The 23,990-nt window shown below is 40.8% G+C and overlaps 1 protein-coding gene across 1 annotated transcript in view; it reads left to right on the top strand.

Moving 5' to 3' along the window:
* The window catches only part of dapk1 (death-associated protein kinase 1), an 82,677-nt gene that overhangs the window by 49,343 nt on the left and 9,344 nt on the right, over positions 1 to 23,990 (top strand). Inside the window, exons 9-20 of the mRNA XM_071483799.1 lie at positions 2,167 to 2,212; positions 2,466 to 2,555; positions 4,076 to 4,168; positions 6,281 to 6,400; positions 8,001 to 8,099; positions 9,837 to 9,935; positions 11,320 to 11,418; positions 11,541 to 11,738; positions 12,485 to 12,682; positions 15,256 to 15,354; positions 20,206 to 20,283; positions 23,219 to 23,435. Of these exons, the coding sequence (XP_071339900.1) occupies positions 2,167 to 2,212; positions 2,466 to 2,555; positions 4,076 to 4,168; positions 6,281 to 6,400; positions 8,001 to 8,099; positions 9,837 to 9,935; positions 11,320 to 11,418; positions 11,541 to 11,738; positions 12,485 to 12,682; positions 15,256 to 15,354; positions 20,206 to 20,283; positions 23,219 to 23,435 (1,436 nt within the window). The remainder of the gene's footprint in view (positions 1 to 2,166; positions 2,213 to 2,465; positions 2,556 to 4,075; positions 4,169 to 6,280; positions 6,401 to 8,000; positions 8,100 to 9,836; positions 9,936 to 11,319; positions 11,419 to 11,540; positions 11,739 to 12,484; positions 12,683 to 15,255; positions 15,355 to 20,205; positions 20,284 to 23,218; positions 23,436 to 23,990) is intronic.

Genomic DNA, 23,990 nt, shown 5'->3' on the forward strand with positions numbered 1-23,990 from the left:
CTCTGTATAATCTCTATAATAATGTACTTCAAAAAAAGTATTTGCTCTTTGATTGCTGCCTTTTATAAAATCCTCAGAAGCTGACAAGTAAATTGAGTACAGGCTCCCTGCAGGTTTGCCAATAAAATTCTCTTGTCTCTAGACAATAAGGAACCTAAACCTGTGAGCCTCTCTCCTTCATACCGAGTTGCTGTAGCAACAACTGAATGACTGCAGCTCCACTTAAAGACACCGAAACTCTTTCTCCCACTCATAACTACGCTGTTTCTTCAGAACAATGGAGCGAGCGCGAGGGGGCTAACAGAGGAGGATAATTGCAGGTGTGGAGATAATTTCATTTAGACAGGCTAAAAGTAAGAAACGCACGTTGAGGGGCGGGGGCAGGTTGCTTTATGCAGACAGTGGGCGAAGGAATAGACAGATTTTTACAAACTTTCAACTAATAGGGCTTTTAGAAATCCCTGGCTGAGTGCATCGAAATGGAACGGCTTTTAATTGATCTTCGTCGTGAGCGGACATGGATCCACTCAGCTGGCAGGGAGATTAATGAAGATTCCCTTGGTGAAGACATGCATTACTTATTAATAATGTTCACCAGCACGGTCATTGTTCTCTGTGATCTTCTGTGATATTCATATGGTACATTTCCTCACCTAAAGTTCACCTCAGTCAGTTTACCTCAGTCATCAGAGTGACCCTGTGTGTGCTTTTACTGTGACTGGAGTGTGTGTGAATGCAGAGGTGTCCTCAGTTAGAAACAGGGATATGGTAGTAAAGAGCTGTAGACAGAAGGAAGTGGTGTGTTTTCTGGACCACAGCAGTTTCTCCTAATGGCTCTGTTGGCTTACAAACATACTGAAACTCTCTCAGAACAATGTGTGGTTGTTTTTGTTGTTAGTTTACAGCCGTTGCATTAAGGGATGTGGCAGTGAGAGACTGAGGGAAGTGGCGTCTGTACTTTGGAACCACATCAGTTCTTTTTTTAAAGACTGGCTTTGCTTTTATTGAATGTCAGATGTTAATTAAATATAGAGTATTGATGTCCCAAGCATTACTCTGTTAATAATGTTAGTTTAATTTAATCTGTGTGTAGAGTGCTGATTTTATGTTTTGAAACATCTTCTCCAAATGAAGTATCATATCTGTTAAATAAGCGTATATCAGGAAGTAGTACACAAATTGATGGTGACATGAATTGTTCCCTGTTTACTTGAAGGTTCCCAATAGTTTGTCTCAATACCATATTTGTGGTATTATTAAAGAGAAGTATGAAAACAAAAAGGAAATAAGCTGTTCTAGTTCAACAAAGGGCAATATAGAAGGTAATTATTAGGTCATCCGTCTTTTGACCATGAGGATGAGTTGAACAAAACTTTGCTAAACATTTCATGCAAACAGCAAACAACAACTTTCATCAGTCGAAATCTTTTTGTCTTTATTTGAACTGAGTAGGGCTGCAACTAACTAATGATTTTCTTTTTGATCATTGTCATATTTCATTAGAAAATAATGAAACATGTTTATGAAGTTGCCAGAGTCCAAGATGACAAATATCTCATTTTGTCCGACAAACAGTGTAAAACTCAAAAGATATTCTGTTAAAAATGACTGAAATAACAAAAAAAAAGAAGAGAGGAATGTTGTTCCAGATTTTATATTTTAGAGGCTGAAACAAGTGAATTTCTGGCAGTGGCCTAAACAATTAATCGATTGTCAAAGTAGTTGCCAATGAATCTTCTCTCTATTGACTAATCAGTTAATCCACATATTGTTTCACCTCTATATTGCATAAATCGCTGGTTCTCAAAGTTTCAAACTTTCTGTAATAAAACATCTGTGTGTTGTGTCAGTTTCAGGGTCCTTGTTGTGAAAACGATTGAGAACCACGGGTATAAATTTTCCTTGTGAAATGATGTTTTCAGACCCAACTGGCTGCATTGGTGGGGGATTGTTGTTTCAGGTACCAGTGAGACAATGAAACATGAATCTCAAGTCTGAGTCATAGATCCATGAGTTTATGATCTCTGCTCGGACCTCTGCACGTCCACGGACACAAACAGTTATTGTAATGGTGTGTTACATCAGAAATACTGAATGAGACTGTCAACTGTGAAACTGCTGAAAATATCTTCAACAAATCTCCCACTCCTTATTTTCTGTCTGCAGAAGGAGAATGACGATTCAGGACAGTCTCCAGCACCCCTGGATCAAGGTTGGACTGTTTTCGATAGCTGACTGATGAAATCTCAGTTTATATTAACACATTTGTGATCCAGTAAAATTTAAAATTCCTCCTCATTTTATTTGTGGCAGTAGTTTATATATTTATATTTGAAATGGCCTGGGTTTATAAGATGAATGCTGCCAACCCTCGACTAATTGATTCTGTTCCAAATTTATGTTGCCAAGAATATTCTGAAAAGCTTTTTTTTCTGTCCATACATTTGCTGTGTTTGTGAAATCAGCCAAAAGACACTCAACAAGCGCTGAGCAGAAAGGAGTCGGCTGTCAACATGGAAAAGTTCAAGAAGTTTGCAGCTCGAAGAAAATGGAAAGTAAGTTCTTTTCTTTGATAATTTGTCTGATGTTTTGTTCACTGGAGCTTGAGGAAGAGACAAGTTACTGCACATTAGAACAAAAATTGCCCAGTAACTCATCCCCAAGACACTGCACTTGGACAGCTTCTTTCAAAATAAAAAAAAAAAAAAAATCCTCAGACGTACTTTAATGTCACCACAACTCCTGCAGGCTCGCCATAACCATCAGACTTCCTACCAGTGCTGCTTTGGTGGTTGTTTCCTTGTCTGTTTTGGTTCATCACAGCTGACCCGGCTCTGCTCCCAGCCTGCGAGAGATGCTGGGATTCTCTTGCCCATGGTGGTTTGGCGGTGCTTGTCATGCCATGTCTCTGTCTTCTGGCTCGGGCTGCCACTGGCACACTGGCGGCTTCTGGCTTGATTTGACTTTGAGTTTATTTATTGCAACATGTAAAACTGGCACCGAAACATGACAAAGCAGAGCTGTAAATATAGTGTGTTTTGGTGAGATTTAGGCTGCACCGCTTATGGTGAAATCCTGATTTTAATAACCATGACGTTGTCAGACAAGTTCACATAAATGAAAGACAAAGACTGTGCTGTGATTTTGGCTATATTAACTTATAAAATGATCACTCAGAGAGGAAGATAGAAGAGACAAAATATCTTTCTCACTTTGTCTCTCACATTTTGTCTCAGCCTCCTCTCTAACTCCCTCTGTTTGATATGTAGAATTGGTCACAGCGGTATTTTAGTACGACGCCTCGTTCTCATCGTTCCCGATTGCCACATTGAAGTTACTGCATTTCTGTTGCGGTCCAGCCAAAAAGTCTGCCAGGTTAACGAAATATCCCACCATACTTCAATCCAGCTGAAATCAGGGCCCAAAAGACAGAGCAAATAGAATCCAATTCAATACTCAGACCTATAATCAGATTTTCTGTGTGAGATCCACTTATTTGCTAGTTTACATCAGGTTGTCAAAAGTATGGGCGCTGGTTGCAAAGTGCTTTTGAACTCAGCTTTGAAATTATTTGTGAAACACAGAGATCCCTAACACATCGTACTACTGAACAAGTCCTCAAAAAGACGTGAGATTATCAGTCACCCTACACTTGTCCTCTGTACTTTAAGCTGATGCCATCAGGTTGCCTGTATGCAAAACAAATAGAGGGAATTTTGGTTTTGTTCCTGAAGCCATTAGACTTGTGAGCAGCAGCTGTGAGGGTCAGTTTACTTTCTATGAACGCTGATAAATGATGATATTTTGTATTTTTTAGGATTTAGAGGTTTGCGTGTTTGAGTTTGCCTCTGATTGCCCCTGTAGGAAAAGAATCGAGTCACATGACAGTACGAAGGACAGTGGGTTATCAAAGAACGAACTGCACTAAGTGGAGGAAAAGTGACTTTAAATAGAGCAGAAAATTGTTTTATCTCTCCACCTGCCTGCCTGTTCACAGTCTTCTTAACACTACTTGACATCAACTTCTTCTAGTTCTTGATGCTCATTAATGTGCCGCCATTCTTCTCTTTTCCAGCAATCCGTCCGACTTATCTCCTTATGCAACCGTCTGTCCCGCTCCTTCCTGTCCAGAAGCAACATGAGCGTGGCACGCAGCGATGACACCCTGGTAAGAAAAAAAAAATGCTTTTCTCATTTTACTGGATTCACAGACAAAACATCTCAACAAAACATTAGAGCGCAGGATCTTGATCCTCATTTATTTCAGTTGATTGGGTTACCGCTTATAACACCATCAAGGCTTTTTAATTGCACTTGAGAAAAGCATCTCCATCTTGAGGACGGTTACAGTTGTCTCCACAGTCCTATTCTATCTCTGATAAAAGCCAAATAAAAGTAATTGACAGGGGACTGGCAACTTAATGAGTTCCAATTTTCTTTTATTGAAGTGCATTAAATTGTTAGGACCCCGAGCTCTCGGTTACAGCTCTGGTATTTTCAGCTCGACAATCTCTTTGAGAATCTTGAGCTTCTTCATGTAATTGATCTGCTCCTCGTTTCCTCCCAGTGCCACAGGTCAGACGTTTGCAGAATTGTAGGAATTTCAGTGTGCGTAACCTTAAAACCAGGCTGAGCTGGTAGGAATGTGCCTCTCGAGAAGGAAACCCTTGTTAATGAACGAGTCAGTGTATCTGAGTGCGAACACAAATAGTGATGCATAAAACAGCTTTTGTGTCGCTTGTATGTATGAAAGTTGACACAGACAAGCCTGGGAGATGTAAACACTGCAGCGTCGGTGAGAGGCTTAATGATTTACGAAGCTGTAGCAGGAGGCCAAGGCCGGCCCTGTTTCCTCAAAGGATTACACAGCAACTTCCTTGTGCCGCAGGTGAGTTGGCAGGTAGAGGTGAACGTGGTAAAGATGCCGCGCCCCCTGTAGTGCACAAACAGAACTGCAGCAGGTTCAAGCTTCCCAACACATAAGTGAGATTAAGTGCTTTACTTAAAGACCGTACTTAGAGGTGGGTTTCAGTGCAGCCCCCCCTCTGTAAATTTCAACTAAGAAGTTGTTTGTGTTCTGTCTTAGAGGCTCAGTGTCAAAGGGTCACATGAAAGAAGGGAGTGTGTTCACACTGAGGATTATTTTCATGATTTTCTTTTTTTTTTGGACTGAATGATATGCAAAAAAAAATCATTTTTTGGCAGATATGGTCAGAGTACAGTTTTTAAGCCAGTATATTTTTCTGCTACTCCCTATGTCAGATTGTTGCAGCACAAGTTGGCGAGTTACCTTGCCAAGGTAGCGAGCATATAAGGTTTAGCCACCTCTAAAAAATACTTTGAGATCAACTTTCTGAAGGACAGAAGAACATTCGTCATTCTCTCTGCTAGTCCAAGTTTTCCCGAATCTGTCTGAGGATTGTAACATCTGATCTTTTAGTCATAAGACCACGTCTTTATTTTCCAAATGCCAAACTCTCTCCTTCTGTTTTTTTAATGTGGAAACTGTTATCCATGACCAGAGCTGTTACATAATGCAGTCATCACATCAGTCATTCAGCGATTCTTCTGACTGACTGTGGATGTTTTCTACTTTTGGTGGAGAGGTTCCTAGTTACCGGCAGGCTGCTCCTTGAAGCCTGCTCTCGAAAAATCAGACACGGCAAAGAGAAAATAAGATAAATAGGTAATACCCCTCCATCCTGTGTCATGAATGAGTATTTTCAGAAGGTAAAAGTCCCACACAGCTGGGTTGACAGCGAGTCCGCAGCGGTCACTTTGCTGCTCAGACATATCTGTGTTGTGTTTGTGGCTCTCAGCGGTGGTTTAGTCACGGCTCCCCCAGCAGGGAGGTTATCTTGAGGAATGCAGCCGGAGTATCACGCTTGGTCGAACAAATGCCACATCAGCCTCGCCTCCTCTCCTCCCTCCTTCTCCTCACCTCCCAGCCTTCCTCCTCCTCGTCTCTTTGTGCAGCAGAGCATCACAGCCCGTTTCTGTGCCGCGCAGCCGACTCTGGCTGAAGGTTATTGGGTCACATGTCACAGGCAGAAAAAAAAAACAGTCTTGATATCTTCTGAAACTAAAATGCAGATGCAAATGTAAAAGCTGAGTAAAAAGCTGTTTCTCTGTTTGTTTCTCTGTGTTTTCATGTCTGAGAAAAAGATGAAAGAGAGACTTAGGGGGGGCTTGTGACAGAGAGAGTTCACAGGATTAACGTTCACAGGATTAGATCGTCCTTTGAACAGTGGAACAGTAACTGTCATTCCCACCTGTTTAGGACGAGGAAGACTCCTTCGTGATGAAGGCCATCATCCACGCCATAAATGACGACAACGTGCCCGGCCTGCAGCATCTGCTCGGCTCCTTGAACAGTTACGACGTCAACCAGCCCAACAAGGTGACTCACACAGACTTATTGTACATAAAACCCATTTTTTGAATTATAATGTTGTATAATTGTAAAAGTGCGAAATGTTTTCACAAACTTTCCCAAATACACAGACAAGGTCATTGTCAGCTCATTGGTCATAACCATTTGTCAGAGCGTTCACATGTTCTTCTCTGCAGCCAGCCTGACTGCCTGTTTTAGGGACTGAGCTGAGGTTTCCAATCACAAGATCCCAAATTGAATTTTGTGCAGCAAGTCTGTGCTCCAGTTTATAAAACACAAAGCTGGTTTTTGTTCCATTTGCATGTAAAAATACAACCAGCGCACCAGATACTATGTCCCCCACAAAACAGTCGAGAGAGAAACAGAGATAACAGAAAGTTGCATGAAAGAAAGTCACACATTTTCAGTCCAGTCTGTCATCACAATATTCTCCAGGTGTTTAACCATTAAATAACAAATAAAGTCATTTCAGCCAGAAATGAAATGATCCTAATGAAAGAAGATCAGTAAAAGGTGTGACAGAGATGGATGAAGAGTTGAGGCCCTACAAAAATATCCTCCACTGATAAAGGTTATAACAGTTTTACACAGATCTTTTTCACATAGTTTGTGGTGCTGTTTGATTGTTGCACTGTTCGATACTGACAGGTGTTTCTATTATTTTGCCCATTTCTATCAACCCCCTGCAAAACAGTTCAACAGCCCCACAAAGTTCATCCTCCAAAATCATCACAAAGTTGAATCAACACAACAAAAACTGAACATTACAACCTTCACGGAGGATTTATTGCTTTACTGTATGACACTGCCTTAGTTTTAGCTTGGTGTTACTAATAAACAGAGTACAGCTTTTATTTGATAATGTAAAAATTTATTTGTATGTATAAGAAATGGGGAAAAGAAAGGGAAGACAAGATAATTCCAGATGTGTTGCCAGGTTTAAACGAAGAGCAGAGTTACATAAGATTTATAGCAGAAAAGAGTCAAACTGTTCCTTAGTTTTTACATCAAACAGCCTGATGCTCAGGTACATGTACAGCTGCCTGATCGTTATTCTGCTCGCCGCTGTTTCAGTGCTGACGAGACACTGTTTGTTGACAGCTGATAGACGATGGAGGAGCGTGATGTTATTAAACTCAGTGAAGTGTAGAAGAAAACAGAGAGATGAGAAGGAAAAAGAGGAGAGGGAGAATGGAGAGAGTATAGAAGTGTGGAGGGGAGGAGGAGAAGATCACTGCAGTTAGTGACAGAGAGCTTGACGGTCTGTGAGAGGAAAGTCAGGGCTGATAATTGCCCCATTTCTAACTTTGTTCAATGTTTAAGTTGAGGAACTGAAAAGGTCATCCAGGCATTTTCTTCCCTCTTCTTTTCTCTTACCTCAGCGATATTTCCACCATCATGCATTCACTGCAGAAGTCAGTACTGTCTGAAACCTGGGATGTTTCCATCCAGGTTCATTTCCTGCAAACTTTTTAAGAACCTGTGAGAGAAATTCACCCCATCCCACCCATGTCAGATTGAAGCACATATATTAAAAATACATAAAATCACATAACACAACATAAATCACTGAAACCTGAAATAACAACACGTGTGTGTATTGCAGCACGGGACCCCTCCCCTCCTGATCGCAGCCGGCTGTGGCAACATTCAGATCATCGAGGTGCTGATGAGGAAAGGTGCAGAGATCCAGGCCCACGACAAGGTAGAGACTCATCCGTTAGCTCTAATCACTCAGCCAGCTGCTGAGTTTAATAGGCAGGCTTTGAAGGCATCAGAGCTTCAGTAATTCTGACACATTGTCATTTGGATTATTACAATAAATACAGTATAAAGACACGTGCCTATGAACTCATTGCACTACTCTGTGCTGAGTACTTGTAAAGAAAAGCATATGTTACTCTGATTATCTCTGATCGACAGACAGCTGATCCTGACATTCACCCATCCATCTGTACATGCTGGCACAGCTTCAGGAGCATTTTGATTATGATCTATTGTGTTATCATTTTTAAAAAATTATGTTTATTCATTAATTTAATTTATTTCACACAAATCAGAATAAAATACAATTAAAAGCCTACAAAACGTGATAATAGCAGTGGGTAAAAATGGGACACCCTGATAAGCTCCAGAAGCTTTAAAATCCTAACACATAACACCTAGAACCCGACAAAGAATAACTAAATGGTCCCCAAGCATCTATCCCATCAATCCAAACATTAATCCAATAGGCAACATACACAATCAGAAAAAAAATGGTAAATGGAATAAGCTGCTGATTATTCTTTCAAATAACTGACAAATCATTTAGGCTGTAAATTGTCTGTAAATAGTGAAAAATGTCCACAGCCTAAGGTGATGTCTTCAAATGTCCAACAATAGGAACCCAAAGATATTCAGTTTACTGTCGTCGAACACTGAGAAAACAAAGTTGATAGACTAAGTGATTCACGAACTGATCATTTCAGCTGAAGTTCATTACACCGAACACCAGATTTATATAGTTTTACATACTTTTCTCACATTGTGATATACATGGATATCAGAAAAACACTTTTAATGATACTGTAATATTATTTTGTGGTTAACATGAGAACTTTTCTAAAAGATAGAATAAATTCAGCTTTTATGAAATACTTTACTGCACAGCTGGATTTAGTTGCAGAGATGAAGGAATCTGCTCTGTCGTAGGGATATTAGCATAGATGACGTGGCCATTCCACATTAACGCCTCCACACATTCATTCAGTCATTTTGCATCTCTGGCCTCATGTTTCCCAACTTAACAAATAAATGCAAATGACACTGTGATACAGTTTTTAAATTTGGGAAAAAGAGCAATGATGTTGAATTTGTACTCAACATCAGCAGATATCCTGTGTTTAAGTACTGGAATTGGCATTTGGTGGGATAAAGTTGGATTGTTGTGCCCTAATTCACTGAAAAGCTACACACTACACAAGTTTGTTGTGTAGGAATTTACTGAATGTTGACTCACTTTGCAAAGCGTTGCTTGACCCTGGAGGAACCAGCTAATTCAGACAAATTGAGATACTCCCGTCTGCTTTTGTTTCAGGTGACGTTTCCGTCTAATCTTACATTGTTTGCCTCTTGTTCCTTCTATTGTTTGGTATAAATCATTACCAAGTGATTACGATAAGGAACATGAGTGTGCTGTGCGCAAACGACTGACACACTGTCACCAGGTTTCTAGCAGGATCAGTTTTGAACTGTCACCGTTATCTGACGTGCAGCTCTGAAGGCGGGATGTTCGCACATCCTCGCAGTAGTCCCAAGTTGTTTGACACAAAATGTGCTGAGCAGTCTTTTAGAAGGATGTGTTCATATCATCTGGCTGCAGACACAATCCCAGAGAGCTGGATTTTATTATGAAGGTCAGGGATAAATCCTGGAATTTTCTTCTCTCTGGATCCTTCAGAGTGGAGCCAATGCCATCTACTACGCAGCGAGACACGGCCACGTCGAGACCCTGAGATTCCTCCATGAAAAGAAATGCCCTCTGGATGTCCAAGATAAGGTGAATCAAGTGCTTCTTTTTTTCCTCTCTGCCTGTTTCACAATCACACATATTTACACACACACAACACACGTGTAGAAACACACTTAATACTAGTCAACACACTGTTATCTATCAGAAGTTACTCACACTCTCCTACCTCATTAAACCTCTTGAAAAGCATTACTTTGACTTTCCAAAATGCCCAGGAACACACACACACACACACACACACACACACACACACACACACACACACACGTTCTCACTCATCACAGTGAGCACCTGGGGAGAAAACCAGTTACTCTGGCATTTTATCAGCTTATTTGCTGTTGCCATAGAAACAGGTCTTGCTGAGAAAGATGGCTTGCGTGAATGTGTGTGTGTAAGTGTTTGTGTGTTTGCTTTTGATGCTGGTTTGATGCCTCGATCACTGAGCTCGCTTGGGCAGGCGAAATCCCAAAAGCATTTTCCAGTCTCTTCAATCACTTTGCCCGCTGGTGGTGTCCTCCTCTGTCTGAGCCAGACCACAGCTAATCTGTACTCCAGGCACTTTCCTGATTATTATTGTGTTCCTGTCCAAGGACCATTTAAGTTTCATCTTACTTTATTACACTATAACACTGAGTCACAACCTCAGTTGTCTGTGTGTGTCTAAATCTGCCATAAGACCTTTCAGCACCTTTTTTTAACAAGGTGAATCTTTCCTCTCTGCTGTGTTTTCATATAATCTTCCTTATCAAATAGATCTGTCAAGCCTTTTTCTCCCAATATTAATCCATTAGATGTCATTTGAAGTGGTTCACTTTCCTACCAAGTGAACACTGTGTCTTGGGTGTCATTTCACATAAGCAGCTTCTCTGTTAATGAGCTTCTGCTCTGACTGGCAGCCATAATGTTAGAGCTGATGGATCAATTTCTAATGAATAAAATGTCTGAATACGCAGGACTGTAAAATATAACTGTCTTGTTTAAGTGGAGGTTTATGGAAAGTTGTTGACTCAGAGGAAATGGCATGACATAGCAGGAGGCATTTCACTGCTGTTATTTCATAACTCAAAGTACTATAATCTTTTTCTTCATATGTAGAGGTCCCATATTTCTATAAAGTGAGATTTCCATGTGTTTTTTGATTATAAAGCAGGTCTAGGTTCTATATTAATACTGTGAAATTATCAAAGCCTCAGTCCACAGAGAAATGCTCACAGCCTGTATTCAGAAACTGAGCCTTAAAACGAGCCGTCAGGACTTCTGTGACTTTGTGATGCCTCAAGTCCAGTCCACCTGGACCCACCATCCAGCCTTGCAGGATTTGGATTCTCTGAGTGTTTACCTGAAATCTGCTATAATTTTATTTGATCACTCATGATTTTCAGTTTTTCTTTCTGTTGTGCTTTTCCTGCAGTCTGGAGAGACAGCTCTTCATGTAGCGGCTCGCTATGGCAACGTGGATGTGGTGAGCTACCTGTGCAGCATCCGGGCCAACCCAGACCTGTCCGACAGGGTAACTACATGCACACATTTACATGCACATGCAGAAAAATGACACAGTGGTTATTAGTGAGACCTTTCTTCAACCAAAGGATGAAGGTTATATTCTTCTGCATTCTGCGTTTCCACCTCCAGGAGCAGGAGACCCCGCTGCATTGCGCTGCCTGGCACGGATACTCGGCAGTAGCCCGGGCACTCTGCCAGACAGGCTGCCACGTGGATGCAAAGAACCGTGAGGGCGAGAGTCCGCTGCTGACAGCATCTGCTCGGGGCTTTGTGGACATCGTGGAGTGCCTGGTGGAGCACAGGGCCGATCTGGAAGCGACTGATAAGGTGATAAGCTCTGAACACTAAAGCACAGTAACACTTTTCAACACAACATACACTCATCTTAACTTTTCTAACTTCTCTCTGACTCCTAACTTTTTAGTGACAATGCATGTTTCATTGTTGATGCTGTGTTAGACAGAAAGATGAGTTGACCAAAACTGGGCAACAGTCCATCAAATATTTTACTCCTTATTTGGGTCAGGAGTCCTTCATTCTGCAGGGTTTTCCAGATCCTTCTGGGGATTCTCAGCACTTCTGGGTCAGGGTTTTGGTTGTCCCTGCGCACCAAAATGATATGATAGACAAATTAATTCATCCTCAGAGGGTAAACTAGTGTGGTCACCTTTGCACAGCGAAAAACAGTTGAGAAAAACAAGTCAGACAGATCAGAACGAACTAATGAAAGACTGTGATAATTGCTCCGATATTATGGCCTCAGGGAGCCAGCCTGGCTGAAAGTTTAAATACAGAAACCTAATTAGAACAAATGGATTCTCTGATAAAACACGCAGGTGATGCACCTTGAACAGGAGCAATAAAAAAGACAATCACTTAAAAAGTAACTGAAGCACATCGTTCACCCCTGTGGGTCACAGTCTGATAAAACACCTGCCCACTAAAGTGTTGAATCTGCAATGTTAAGGCTGGATATAAAGAAATTAAGAGAGACTGAGGATTTACATTGTGCTGTGTGTGTGTGTGTGTGTGTGTGTGTGTGTGTGTGTGTGTGTGTGTGTGTGCATCTCCAGGACGGCCACACAGCCCTGCACCTGGCCGTACGAAGGTGTCAGGTGGACGTGGTCCGCTGCCTCCTCAGACACCACTGCCACCTGGACCAGCAGGATCGCCATGGTAACACGCCGCTGCACATCGCATGTAAGGATGGAAATTTGCCCATCGTCATGGCAATCTGCAGCGCCAAGGCCAGCCTCGACCTCCCCAACAAGGTGAGGACAACCACTTCCCATCACACCCATGCTCTTTTAGAGTAACAAAACCTAAACCGCGAAGTCCAAGGAAGACCTCCATGATAAAATTCTGGCCTGGATCAGGAAGGGAATAAAATTATTTCTACAGCTTCGAGAGTTCCCAGGAGCAAAGTTGCCTCACTAAAACAACGTTTGGAACAATCAGGATTCATCCTAGAGTTAGTCGCTGACCAAACTGAGTAACCAGGCAAAAAGGGCCTTAGTCAGAGAGCTGACCCAAAACCCAACAGTCACAAATATCTGGACAAATAAAACCATGGTTTGAGAAAAAATTGGGATTTAGTTGAGATCGAAAACAGCCCTGGAGCTGTGTTGGTGGGGGTGTGTTTTTTAAGGTACCAGTGAGACAATGAAATATGATTGAGGAAGTGAGCCAAGCTTAATTAAAGGCTCATCAGACACCAAAACACTGCACATGGTTCGTATTACTCACAGACAGGATTTTACTTCAGTACTTTAATATTCTACTTTTTAACTGTGGAAAGATATCATGACACCAGTTATTGTATCTTTTGTTGTAATGATCTTGAGGTAAACAATAGAAACACAGAGTTCTGTTGCCTGGTTCAACGTTTTTGCTTGACAACCCTGAAGATGGCACCAACTGCGTCAACAGACTGGCTCCACTCAGATGAATGAGAGGAATGTGTTTGTTCACACAGGGCTGACGTCAGTCTGAACACTTCCACATGTTGACAGGAGGAATCAGGGGTTAAACCACCGACTCCGTTACTGTAGGTTTTTCCAGATCCTCCAGGGGGGGGATCCGTGGGTCGTCCTGAGTCCACTGAACTGAACCGAACTTTCCGGGTCGACAATTTAGCTGTACCAAAACCTGCACGTGACACTAAAAATCAAAAGGATAGATTTTCTGACTCAATATTCATTGTCCATCACCCTCAAACCAACAAACTCTTCTGTTCAACTGCATGTTTTTGTGTAGGGTTATTTGCTGCCCTGATATCCAGATGTTCATTTCTGAGAACTGTAATGACATCAATAACATTTGAAAAGAGTGTCCTTGTATTAAAATGTCCCTGGTTGCACTATGAGCAGTTTGACCCTCATCTTACATAATCAAAACACAGCTTTTGTTTTTCAGCTGGCAGCTACACACCGGCAGCATTATGTAATTTTATTTACCCACCTTAATGAACTTTAACGGTTACATACAATGATATTTTAGACAATGGCGTCTTTCCAACTTTATGAGCACAGTTTGCCTTTTCTTATTTCAACATGACCCAGTGCACAAAGCCACATCTTTCCCAGAGTCCTGATCTCAACCCCATCCTACACCTTCGCCCTTGTGTCTGAATGGGAGTCAATCCCTGCAGCCGGTCTCCAAAATCATGTGAAAAAGAGTGGAGGTTGTTGTAGCTGCTTATGGTGTAGAGAAAAGAGTTGTCCTAACAGCTACATATGGACTCACAGCTCAATACCTTTGAGCATGTAGTGTAGCTGCTCCATCCAAGCTAAACCAGGGCTAATCACAGGCCAAACAGAGGTGATAAATAAACACAGAGCAAACCTATTACGGGGATTGAAAGGATTTTCTGTGAGTGTAAATAAACGCAGCGTGATTTTTACTCTGATCCAATCTAATCTAGACCGGGCTCATCAATCTGGCATAAAATACTTAATGTAGATTTACCTAACATCAGATTTTAGTTACTGTGTGCAGTGTTCTTATTTATATCACGTACCTGGTTTCTATTTTGGCTGAAGGTTTAACAGCTTCCCACAAATGTTTCCCCCTTTTGGTGATTTCACATTCTGTTGTGACACCATTCATTAGATCCATCCATGCATTCCTGTGATGGGATTCCTCTCCTTTGTTGTTTTTTTTGCATTCAGAAACATTTTTTTCCAAGCCAGGTCCGGGGAAGGGATGTGCATCAGAAGCAGACAGCACGGCCACAGATGTTGTGATTTTTTTATTTTTCATTTCTGCTTGTTATTTTAAAAGCTTATCTGAAGCAGCGTCTCACATGTTGCTGAGTCTGTGCCTGGATTTGTCTTCACTGTCAGCTGTAGACATAGAGGGGGAGGGTAAGAGGGGTGGATTTGAAAATGTCTCCCGTTTTGTTTACAGCAGATTCAAACAGGATGAATGCTTCCTTGTTTCTTCAAGTTGTGACAGTCAGGAATTGATTGAAATGCTGCTTTCAGGGAAGCTTATTCTGTAGCAGCTATTGATGTTTTCCAAAGCTTTTCTTTTATCATTGCAAAGTTAAGCTGCAATCTGCGGCTGCACCTTTTTTCAAGTTTGAATGAGCAGATATGCACAGTCAGTTTAAAGGCAGTGTTGAGGCGGTGGAGTTTTCTGGACATTGAGTGCTTTATCACACTACTAGACTATAAACTATGGCAACACTCTCATACACTGTTAACAGTCCTCCAGCTTCTCCTTTTAAATCCTTTTCTAAACACATTATTGAGGACAAGAGTGACCACATCCAGTGCTTTATGGACACTTTTCATCACCTGTCAACTGACTGAGAACGCCACCTTCTTCTCTTTTTATCCAGTATGGCAGAACTCCCTTACACCTGGCCGCTAACAACGGGAGCCTCGAGGTGGTTCGTCACCTCTGTCTGGCCGGAGCGAATATCGACGCCGTGACCAACGTAAGTCACCACACAGGTGTCTTCTTCTCATTGTTTCCCTTCACTTTACAGCAGCGGTAGCTGAACATACTGCATTACATAATGCAGTATGACCAACTTATCTCAGGCTCTGCAGGTGATTGTGAAGACAGTTTCTTTTCACCATTTCAGATAAATTCAATGTGGCCTTGGCATTTCAATTAATTATACTGGATCAGCTGGTGCTGCTCTCAATGGAGCTGAATGCATTAGCATTGGATAGCATAGGATTTGCTAACATGACACATTGCACCTCGTGTATCTTCTGAAGGATGTCACCATGGTTCAGTGAAATGCATGAATAACATACATTACATGGGTCATATAATATTCGAACTGAAAACACCTCAGCCTCAAATAATGGCTGATTTGTAGGGTGATTTTCTATCTGCTCACTGCTCAATTCTCTCATTCGCACGCATTTAATAAAAGCAGAAAAGCTGAAGGCCGCTTTTTTACTCAAATCTGCAGAAATTCAATATGAAACTTCTCTCCTGATGCTGAGCCGCACCACCGTCTTTATCTCTGCCTCTGTGGGTTTAAAGCTCAAAAATCTTAATGTTTCCTCCATCTTATTATTTAAATCGATTTAACCTCTTGAACCCTGGTACTTGTCTTAAGTTTCCCTTTAAGTATCTTCAAAGTTTTAACAAAACATCCATTTTCTTCACAGTTTAAATGTCCCGTTCCATTCACAGTCTGTGTCTGCTTGATTGATTTCTTTCAAGCTATATATCATTCATTCAATCATTCATTCATTCATATGATGAAATATTCAAACCCAAGGTGGCAAATTAGTGGCTAAAAAAAGTCCTGTTGTGCTCATTTTTGTGTAATTCAGTGAAAAATATCTGCAAATATCGACATCTCCTCTGGAAAACAAAATTAAATTAAAAAACTCAATTTAATTTTATATTTATATTTAAAATGAAAATAAAGAGTGAGACAATTTTCCTAGTACTGTGTGTCTAGGAAGTAAATACTGCTTCTCAGTTGTAATGGATTTACTGGATTTAAGTCAAAGTAAATATATATTTATTATTCATTTATTTTTGTAAACTTTATATGGCTTACCTGACACAAATTTATGAGACATTTCACACATTCAGCTGAGTTGTCTTACGAACTAAAAGCATAGTTCTTGGTGTTTTATGTCTAGACAAAAATATTCACAACATGTATTTTAAATTATGTGTTCTCATTGTTATATGTCTGTATATTTTTGTGAAGTAGTGAGTTGTAAGTTATAAAAAAAAAACAACATAATCATTGTTGAAGTGTTTTAAAGAAAACTCCTTCATGACTTCACCCAGTTGCCTCTGCAGAGTCTGAACAGCAGGTATTGAGGTGTTGAGGCTCCACCAGCTGCGGCTAAAAGCTTTTATCAAGCTGCTCAGAATCAAATAGAGAGCAGACTTGTTACGAGGAGTCAGAGACCTGATTCAGTCAGTTGACCTCAGAGGTGGGTGGTGGGTCCACGAACAATGATCTATAAAGGCTGCTCCAAGTCATGTTTAAAAATCCTAATGGTCTTAAAGTGTAATTTCTCATCCGTAAAATCATCTAAAGCTTGGGAACATCGATTTTTAAAGTGAAAAGTTTTTCTTTTTATTTCATGAACATAGAAAATAGAAAAAAAATAAACAGTAGTTGTAGTATGTATAAAAATTTGGCCACCCTGCTAAATCAGTGCATAGTAACCTTCCTTTTGATAACTTCTAAACGTGAGGGCAACTATTCACTAAATATTTATAAAAATCTGGATGCAGATGTCCTGCAGTCAGTCGTGAATGTGAAACTGAGTAGAGGTTGGCTTCCACAACAGGACAATGATCCAGAGCATCCACCATAAACCACTTCAAGAAACATAAGCTGCAGCTTTGCAGCAGCCCTCGCAGTCCCTTGAATAGAACATCATTAAAAATCTGTGGATTTTAAATATGCGGTGTGTTTAAGACAGCCTAAAATATCTCCGAACTTGCAGAGTGTGTGAAAATTCCTAAATAAAGAATAGAAAGACTTAGCAGTTAAAGTCTGAATTTGGCGAGCTGTGATATCTGCCAAATGTGTCATTTGACATCCTCTGCATAACTGATCCTTTATTACTTAATTTCATTCATACTACACGGGAGATGAGGACACAAAGCTCTCTGGATTGCTCCTTATCCGTAGGAACATATTGAGTTGCCGCCAAAGTTAAGTTCCTTTTGGCAGCAGTGGCTTGTCTGCCACAGTTCTGCGTCAGGTCATTTTTAGTCTTTCAGGTTTTCTTTTGCCGGCAGGAGTCCAACCTTCAGGATGAGGTCTGCTTCCACTTGAATCATATGGCCCAGCCATCACAGTCACCCCTGCTTCACTTCAGTGACAATGTCTTTGATTTATGTTTTCTGCTCAGCACCAGTTGTCTTGTTCGGCCACATAAGCCTCACAGGCATCCATTGTGGGATACATCAGTTCTTTTGATTCCCTGCCCAGCAGTTTGGACTTGATGTTGCTGTTATATAGATGGACCTTTGTTTTCAGGCTGTCTTGATAGGAGTTCCAGATGTTGCATAGTTTGGAAATGCAGCCTGGACTTTCCCCAGTTTTCCCTTGACATCACACAATATTATTGTGCATAAAAATATTCCCATCACATCTTGGGAGTTCGAAAATCTCAAGTATCTTGTGTAAAAACCTTTAGACAAGAGTTAAGACCAAATTCAGTGTCTGTCCTTCATCATTTCTAAGCTCATTACTCTGTCACTTAAGATGTTTAAATGCAGTCAAGTCGTTTTATTTCACTCTCACCTGGTGAGTAAATACATATTTCATCTGCTGTAAGTCAGACAATCAGATATCAGGAGGTAACTAACATTACGGGCTCCACTGCCACATGTCCCACACTGAGGTCTCTCTGTCTCCCTCTGTATTCTCGAGCTGTTAATATTGTATGCCTGCTGATGTTCTACTGTATGCATGTTTAATCTGGAAAGCACATACTGAGATTTATAATTCATTGTCCAGTGGCCTGCAGTCACTGGGTCTGTGGAGCAGACTCCACTCCTCTCTCTTCAGTTTCCCTTATTGCTCTGCCTTTCATTTAATCAAATAACACACAAAGATGAAGAGATATTTAATTTCTTCTCAGAAATTTTATCTAAAAAGGAGATACTATGCATGATCTAATATTCATCTCCAGTTTTGTGCCAAAACATAACACCAGCCGTTCGTGTGTCGCTGCCAAGCATCGGTAGTATTACCCGTGACACCCCGCCATCTGTACCAGCACAGTCTCATGAATTTGTTCACATATTAAATTACACTAAGTGGTCAATTTCTGGTTCAAGCTGCACTTCATTTGCATTCACATGTCTGACATTTATTTGATCCAAACAACTTAAAGGTCAGTGTTCTTTTGCTCTTTTAGTATGAAGTGACCTTATCAGAGAGAAATACTTAAACTGAGAAGAAAGTAAAAATGCTGGGAAATGTTCTGGGAGGGATTCAGATTAAAAGAGTGAGTTTTCTTGATAAAGCACTCAACACACCCAGCTGAACGTCCTTCGCTAAGGTCTGTAGAAGTAGTAAGTGATCTGTGGGCGTTTCAGGCTGTCCATGCAGTTTTTCACTGCGGAGTTGCAGCCAGAGCCGGACAGTGACAGATGGCTGAGGCAGTGAAAGAGACGTGAAAGTTGTCGGGACTGTGGTGTTTCTGTGTCAGTGTGTGGAGGAGAAAATGGAGAGAGTGACAAATGAAGGCAGTTCTGGAGCTGGATGAAGGGAAAGAATGAGAGCACGCATACTGTAAGTGTGTGTGTGTGTGTGTGTGTGTGTGTGTGTGTGTGTGTGTGTGTGTGTGTGTGCGCACTGTGCACACTCTGCAGCTGCAGTTAATCTACTGGAGTCAGCTGTGACACTGCGGTGCTTTAATGAGTCGTGTGCAGAAGAAAAAGGTTATTTCATCAATGTTGATATTGGAATTTCGAGACAAATACTGATATTAAAAAAGCAAAATATATATACTCTGATATGTTTCTGGTTGTTGTTTCTTAAATATTGTTATTAGGATCCCTCATGAATTGTTCGACCAAGATACATCTTAAGGAGAACATAAGAACATATAATTTATCTGCTGATTATTTTCCTGAATCATTTTGTCTATAAAATGTCACACAGCTTGAAGTGACATCTTTAAATGTCACGTTCTGTTGTTGTGTTTGCAGTCAAAAAGACCTCAGTCACTGTCATGTACAACAAAGAAAAACAGAAAGTCTTCACATTTAAAAAACTGCAACCATCAATTTTTGGCCCTTTGACGAAAATCATCATTCAATAATCATAATAGTTAATAGCTAATTACCCTTCAATCAACTTATAAGTTAATATAAACACAAATAACATAAAAACACAAAAATGTTTTCATACACTCAAACTGTATCTGCTGGTGTGAACATAGAACCAAACTCTGAAATTATATGTTTTAGTTTTGTTCGGACTACAGGTGCTAATTAGCTCCAGGCACATTTTGTACTTTGCATGATGTTCAATGTCAGTGTTAAAATAATGTGAACAGAACCCTATCAATAAACAAATAAATAAAATAAACAGTAATTAGTCTCCATGACAGGCTGGTGAAATAAGTCTTTAACTACCAGCTAAGAGCACGATAGCTGTGTAGAAGCCACTTCATCACTGCCGCCAATGAGGTGTTTAGCTTCTTTAATACAAAGTCAACAACAATGTGTATTAGAAACACTGGAGTGCACATTTAAACAACTGAAGCAAATGTAAGGGATTATCTGTTTGCTCATGCATATATTCATCCCCCTCTTTTTTCTTTTTCTCTCTCAGGACGGAAAGACAGCAGAGGATTTGGCCTCGACTGATCAACACGAACTCATCGTGTCTTTGCTGGGGAAGCTTAAAAAGGTAAAAAGCGACACACACACAACCTCGAGTTTATCACTTTGTTAAATTTCTGTATAACATTATGATTTAAATGGAATAAAGGGGAAAGAAAAGACCCAAATTCGTGTGTTATGCAAAACCAGGTTTCACAAACACTCATCACACATGGTCTATTTCAGTGCAGAGGTGTGGAGAGAGACGTTTTCCAGCAGGAATGTGTTAGATGTTAGCACACCGCCATTTTTAGACTTTGTGGCAACACTTTCCTCATACACATTTCCACACAGGTGGAAATTAATGATAAAATGCTTAATCGGTAGCAGCATGAAACACTTGAGGCTCCTATATCTAAAAAGTTTTTATTAAATCCTGAAGAGAAGCTGCTAATCTCCTGTATGCGTGTGTGTTTCGAGCTGCAATTGCTTTGAATATCTAAATAAGTAAAAGCTTATAGTACATTACAAATATGTTTCAAAGGCTTTAAAGGCTTTGTGGAAATACAGTTCAAAGGATTTGGACAGTTAAAAATGTTTGTTCTTCAGACTCTGTTGATGCTACACTGAAGTACCAAGTCTCAGCTTTAATTTGAGTGGGTTGACATCAGTACAGAAAGAAACGTGTGGGAGATAAAACCCTTTCAAGACAAAGTGCCACTGGGGGCCGTGGGGTCTCTCTACAGTCTGGTCTTCAGTAAGTGGAATGCAGCTCAGTCTGACTGAGATCAGGTGACTGACTCGGCCAGTCGAGGATATTCCACCTCTTCACCCTGAAAAGCTCTTTGGTTGTTCTGGTTGTATGTTTAGGATCGTTGCCCTGCTGAATGATGAAATGTCGTCCGTTGAGTTTTGATGCATTCTGCTAAACCTGAATGCAGAGGTTGCTCCTGTAGACCTCTGCAATCATCCTGTTGCCTTCATCAGCAGCACAATCATCTGTAAATGCCTCTGTGCCAGTTCCATCAGAGCCATAACAGAGCCACCACTGTGTTTGACAGGTGAGGTGGTGGCTTTGGGTCATCGGCCGTTCATCCTTTAATCGTTCTGATAGCGGCTGATTTTTGTCCACAGAACTTTGTTCCAGAGCTTTATTTTGGTGTGTTTTTGTGACCGGCTGGCTGGTCTTTCTGCCATCAGGACTTCTGTAACTTTGTGACGTCACAACAAAACAGTGACTGCTCTCAGCCATTCACCAAGACCAGCCCACCCAGACCCGCCATCCAGCCTTGCAGAATTTGGTTTCTCTGAGTGTTTACCTGAAATCTTCTATATTTTTATTCCTTAACTCAGAAAACAGTCAGGCTCAGATCCTCTCTTTTGATTGGCTCACTGACCTGTTGTTACTAGAGCTCCAGAGTGAAGCCTGAGAGAAGAGATACAAAACTACATTAAGATGGTTTTTGGTTCTTAAAACCACAAATATATCTCCTTGTGGATATCAACACAATGTTTTTGACATATCAATGTCAAAAATGCGACCTTTAATGTAGTGTCCATTATTGTCCATTATTTCAGATTGAACGTATTCATGCTCAGAGCATGAAGAACAAGACAGGTGTGACTGTCCAAACGCTTAATCCAGAATGACTGTAAGTCAGTAGAGAGTATAGAGTGAAGCTGTTGGGTTTCCAAAAGCTCTTTAATAGGACAGGACACTTACCACTGTGATCAAAGCTGAAACCCTCCAGTTACATGACATTTCTACTCTCTCCCCTCCAGAGGAGCATGGGTAGCTCAGTCCAGTGTTCCCAGTTTAAACTCATGTCACATCCACCAAAACACACACAGACTTTTTACCTAAAGCTAAATGTTACTGACTTCTCTTCTAATCCATTTTTCCGGAACACCTGCTGAGATTCAGTGCAGAGCGTGAAAACATGAAAGTCACAACTGTGAAAACAGTCATCCTCTGCATATGCCAGGCTAATTTAAGACACTTTTGCACACTGACGGCAGTTTTGACAGAGAGGCCGACTTCCCAAGAACCCAGAGAAACAAGACCCAGCCCTGTTCCCCTGACTTTAAAAGCAAACGCACAACAAAACAAAAAAATTCATTTCAAAATGAAATGTGTTTTGCTCAGATGTGAATCACACTTATTGAAATGAGAAACTTTATTTATTGAATGCGTTAACATAACCCAGGTGGGAGTGTGGAGTGCTTTCACATCCCACACAACCACTCACAACATTTGAGGCCACTTCTGATGTATGACTCATCTGTTGCATGGTTAAAAACGTGTCTTACATGTTAATAAAGTGGCAGAGTTACAGCAGGATACAGATGAGGCCCCATCATTGGAAAAGAATCTCAATGTTTATGTATCTTTAGTGTACAACGGGCCATACATCTTAGATTAGTGGGAGGATCCATTCAAATAACATGAAGAGGAGTCATTTGAATGAATATAATAAAGTAAAATTAATACAATTAAAATACAGACCTACAGCCTGTTACATTTGAAAAGATATCAGTCAATATGTATCAGTCAACAACAGTAAGAGACGTCCTCATTAAATACATAACATAAAAAATATAAAAACACTTGTAATGTCTGATCTAATAAAGACGTGATCCTGTGATGATATGATTCAAAAAGACATCTACTGTGTGTCTTCCTCAGCAGCTAGAGATCTGAAACTTTCTTCACTGCCGGTGGTTGATGCATACCTGGAACATGTGAAATAGCGGGTGGTCTTAAAGCTCTGCTTTGTCTGGTGTGATTGGATTTTTCTCAAAAAGAAGATAACAGCATGTGGAACAAAATCTAATAAATCGAAGTGTGTCGTCTGATTTTTTGGGGGGCTCCTTGAAATGAAGAAATGTGGGAGTCGATGTCATACAGTAGATGAATGTGTATCTCAATGTGACCTGAACTGTCAGTGGTTTTTAATGGATCCTCATCTTCCTCTGTGGTGTGTGTGTGTTCGTGGTTTTTTGTTTTTTTGTTTTTTTTTCAGGACAACCACAAACTGAGCTACATCCAGCAGCTGCGGCCCACTCAGACCCTGCAGCCCAGGATCAAGCTGAAGCTGTTCGGACATTCTGGAGCCGGGAAGAGCTCCCTGCTCGAGTCTCTGAAATGTGGCATCCTGCGCAGCTTCTTCAGGAGGAGGAGGACACGCATGACCAACACGGCCCGACACCCCAACTCACCCATCAACTCCAAACCTCCCGGTAGGTAACGCAAAGGTCTGAGGAAGCTGTGATAATCCTGCACAAGATTAAGCCTCCAGCTCACCTGCCAAGCACCAGAATGATTTATTCTGCCAAAAACAGACCAGAATAATGAATCTGCCAGTCACGTTAATGCATAGCAACAGTATTAATTCAATGCTTGTTCCCCTTCGTTCATCATTCATTAAGTTCATGCAACACTTGTCATGTTGAATGTTCATGAAGCAAGAAAATGATAATTACAATTTACCAAAACTTGTGTTTTTTACTTTTGTTAGTTTGGCCATCAGTTCTTCCTCCTTCCTTTAAGGAGGTAATAAAGAAGTAAGATGAGAAGCAGCGGGTGGGTTTGTGAATATTTAGCTGTTGCTGCTTTGTATCAGGCCAACAAAACAAGCAGCCAATCAGAAGCCTGTTATTTGTTTTGCTTTTATTCGATTTGTGCATTTATCCGCCAAAGACAAAAATTTCACCAGCGTCAACTGGGAGGGAATTAAGGGTTAAAGGAGCATGAAAAGAGGCTGTTTCCTCCCTGAGTAGATTCTGTGAAAGTGT

This window comes from Trachinotus anak, unplaced genomic scaffold (genome assembly GCF_046630095.1).
Source record: "Trachinotus anak isolate AG129_WGS33_773 ecotype Australia unplaced genomic scaffold, CSIRO_AGI_Tana_v1 ptg000008l, whole genome shotgun sequence".
Classification (NCBI taxonomy): domain Eukaryota; kingdom Metazoa; phylum Chordata; class Actinopteri; order Carangiformes; family Carangidae; genus Trachinotus; species Trachinotus anak.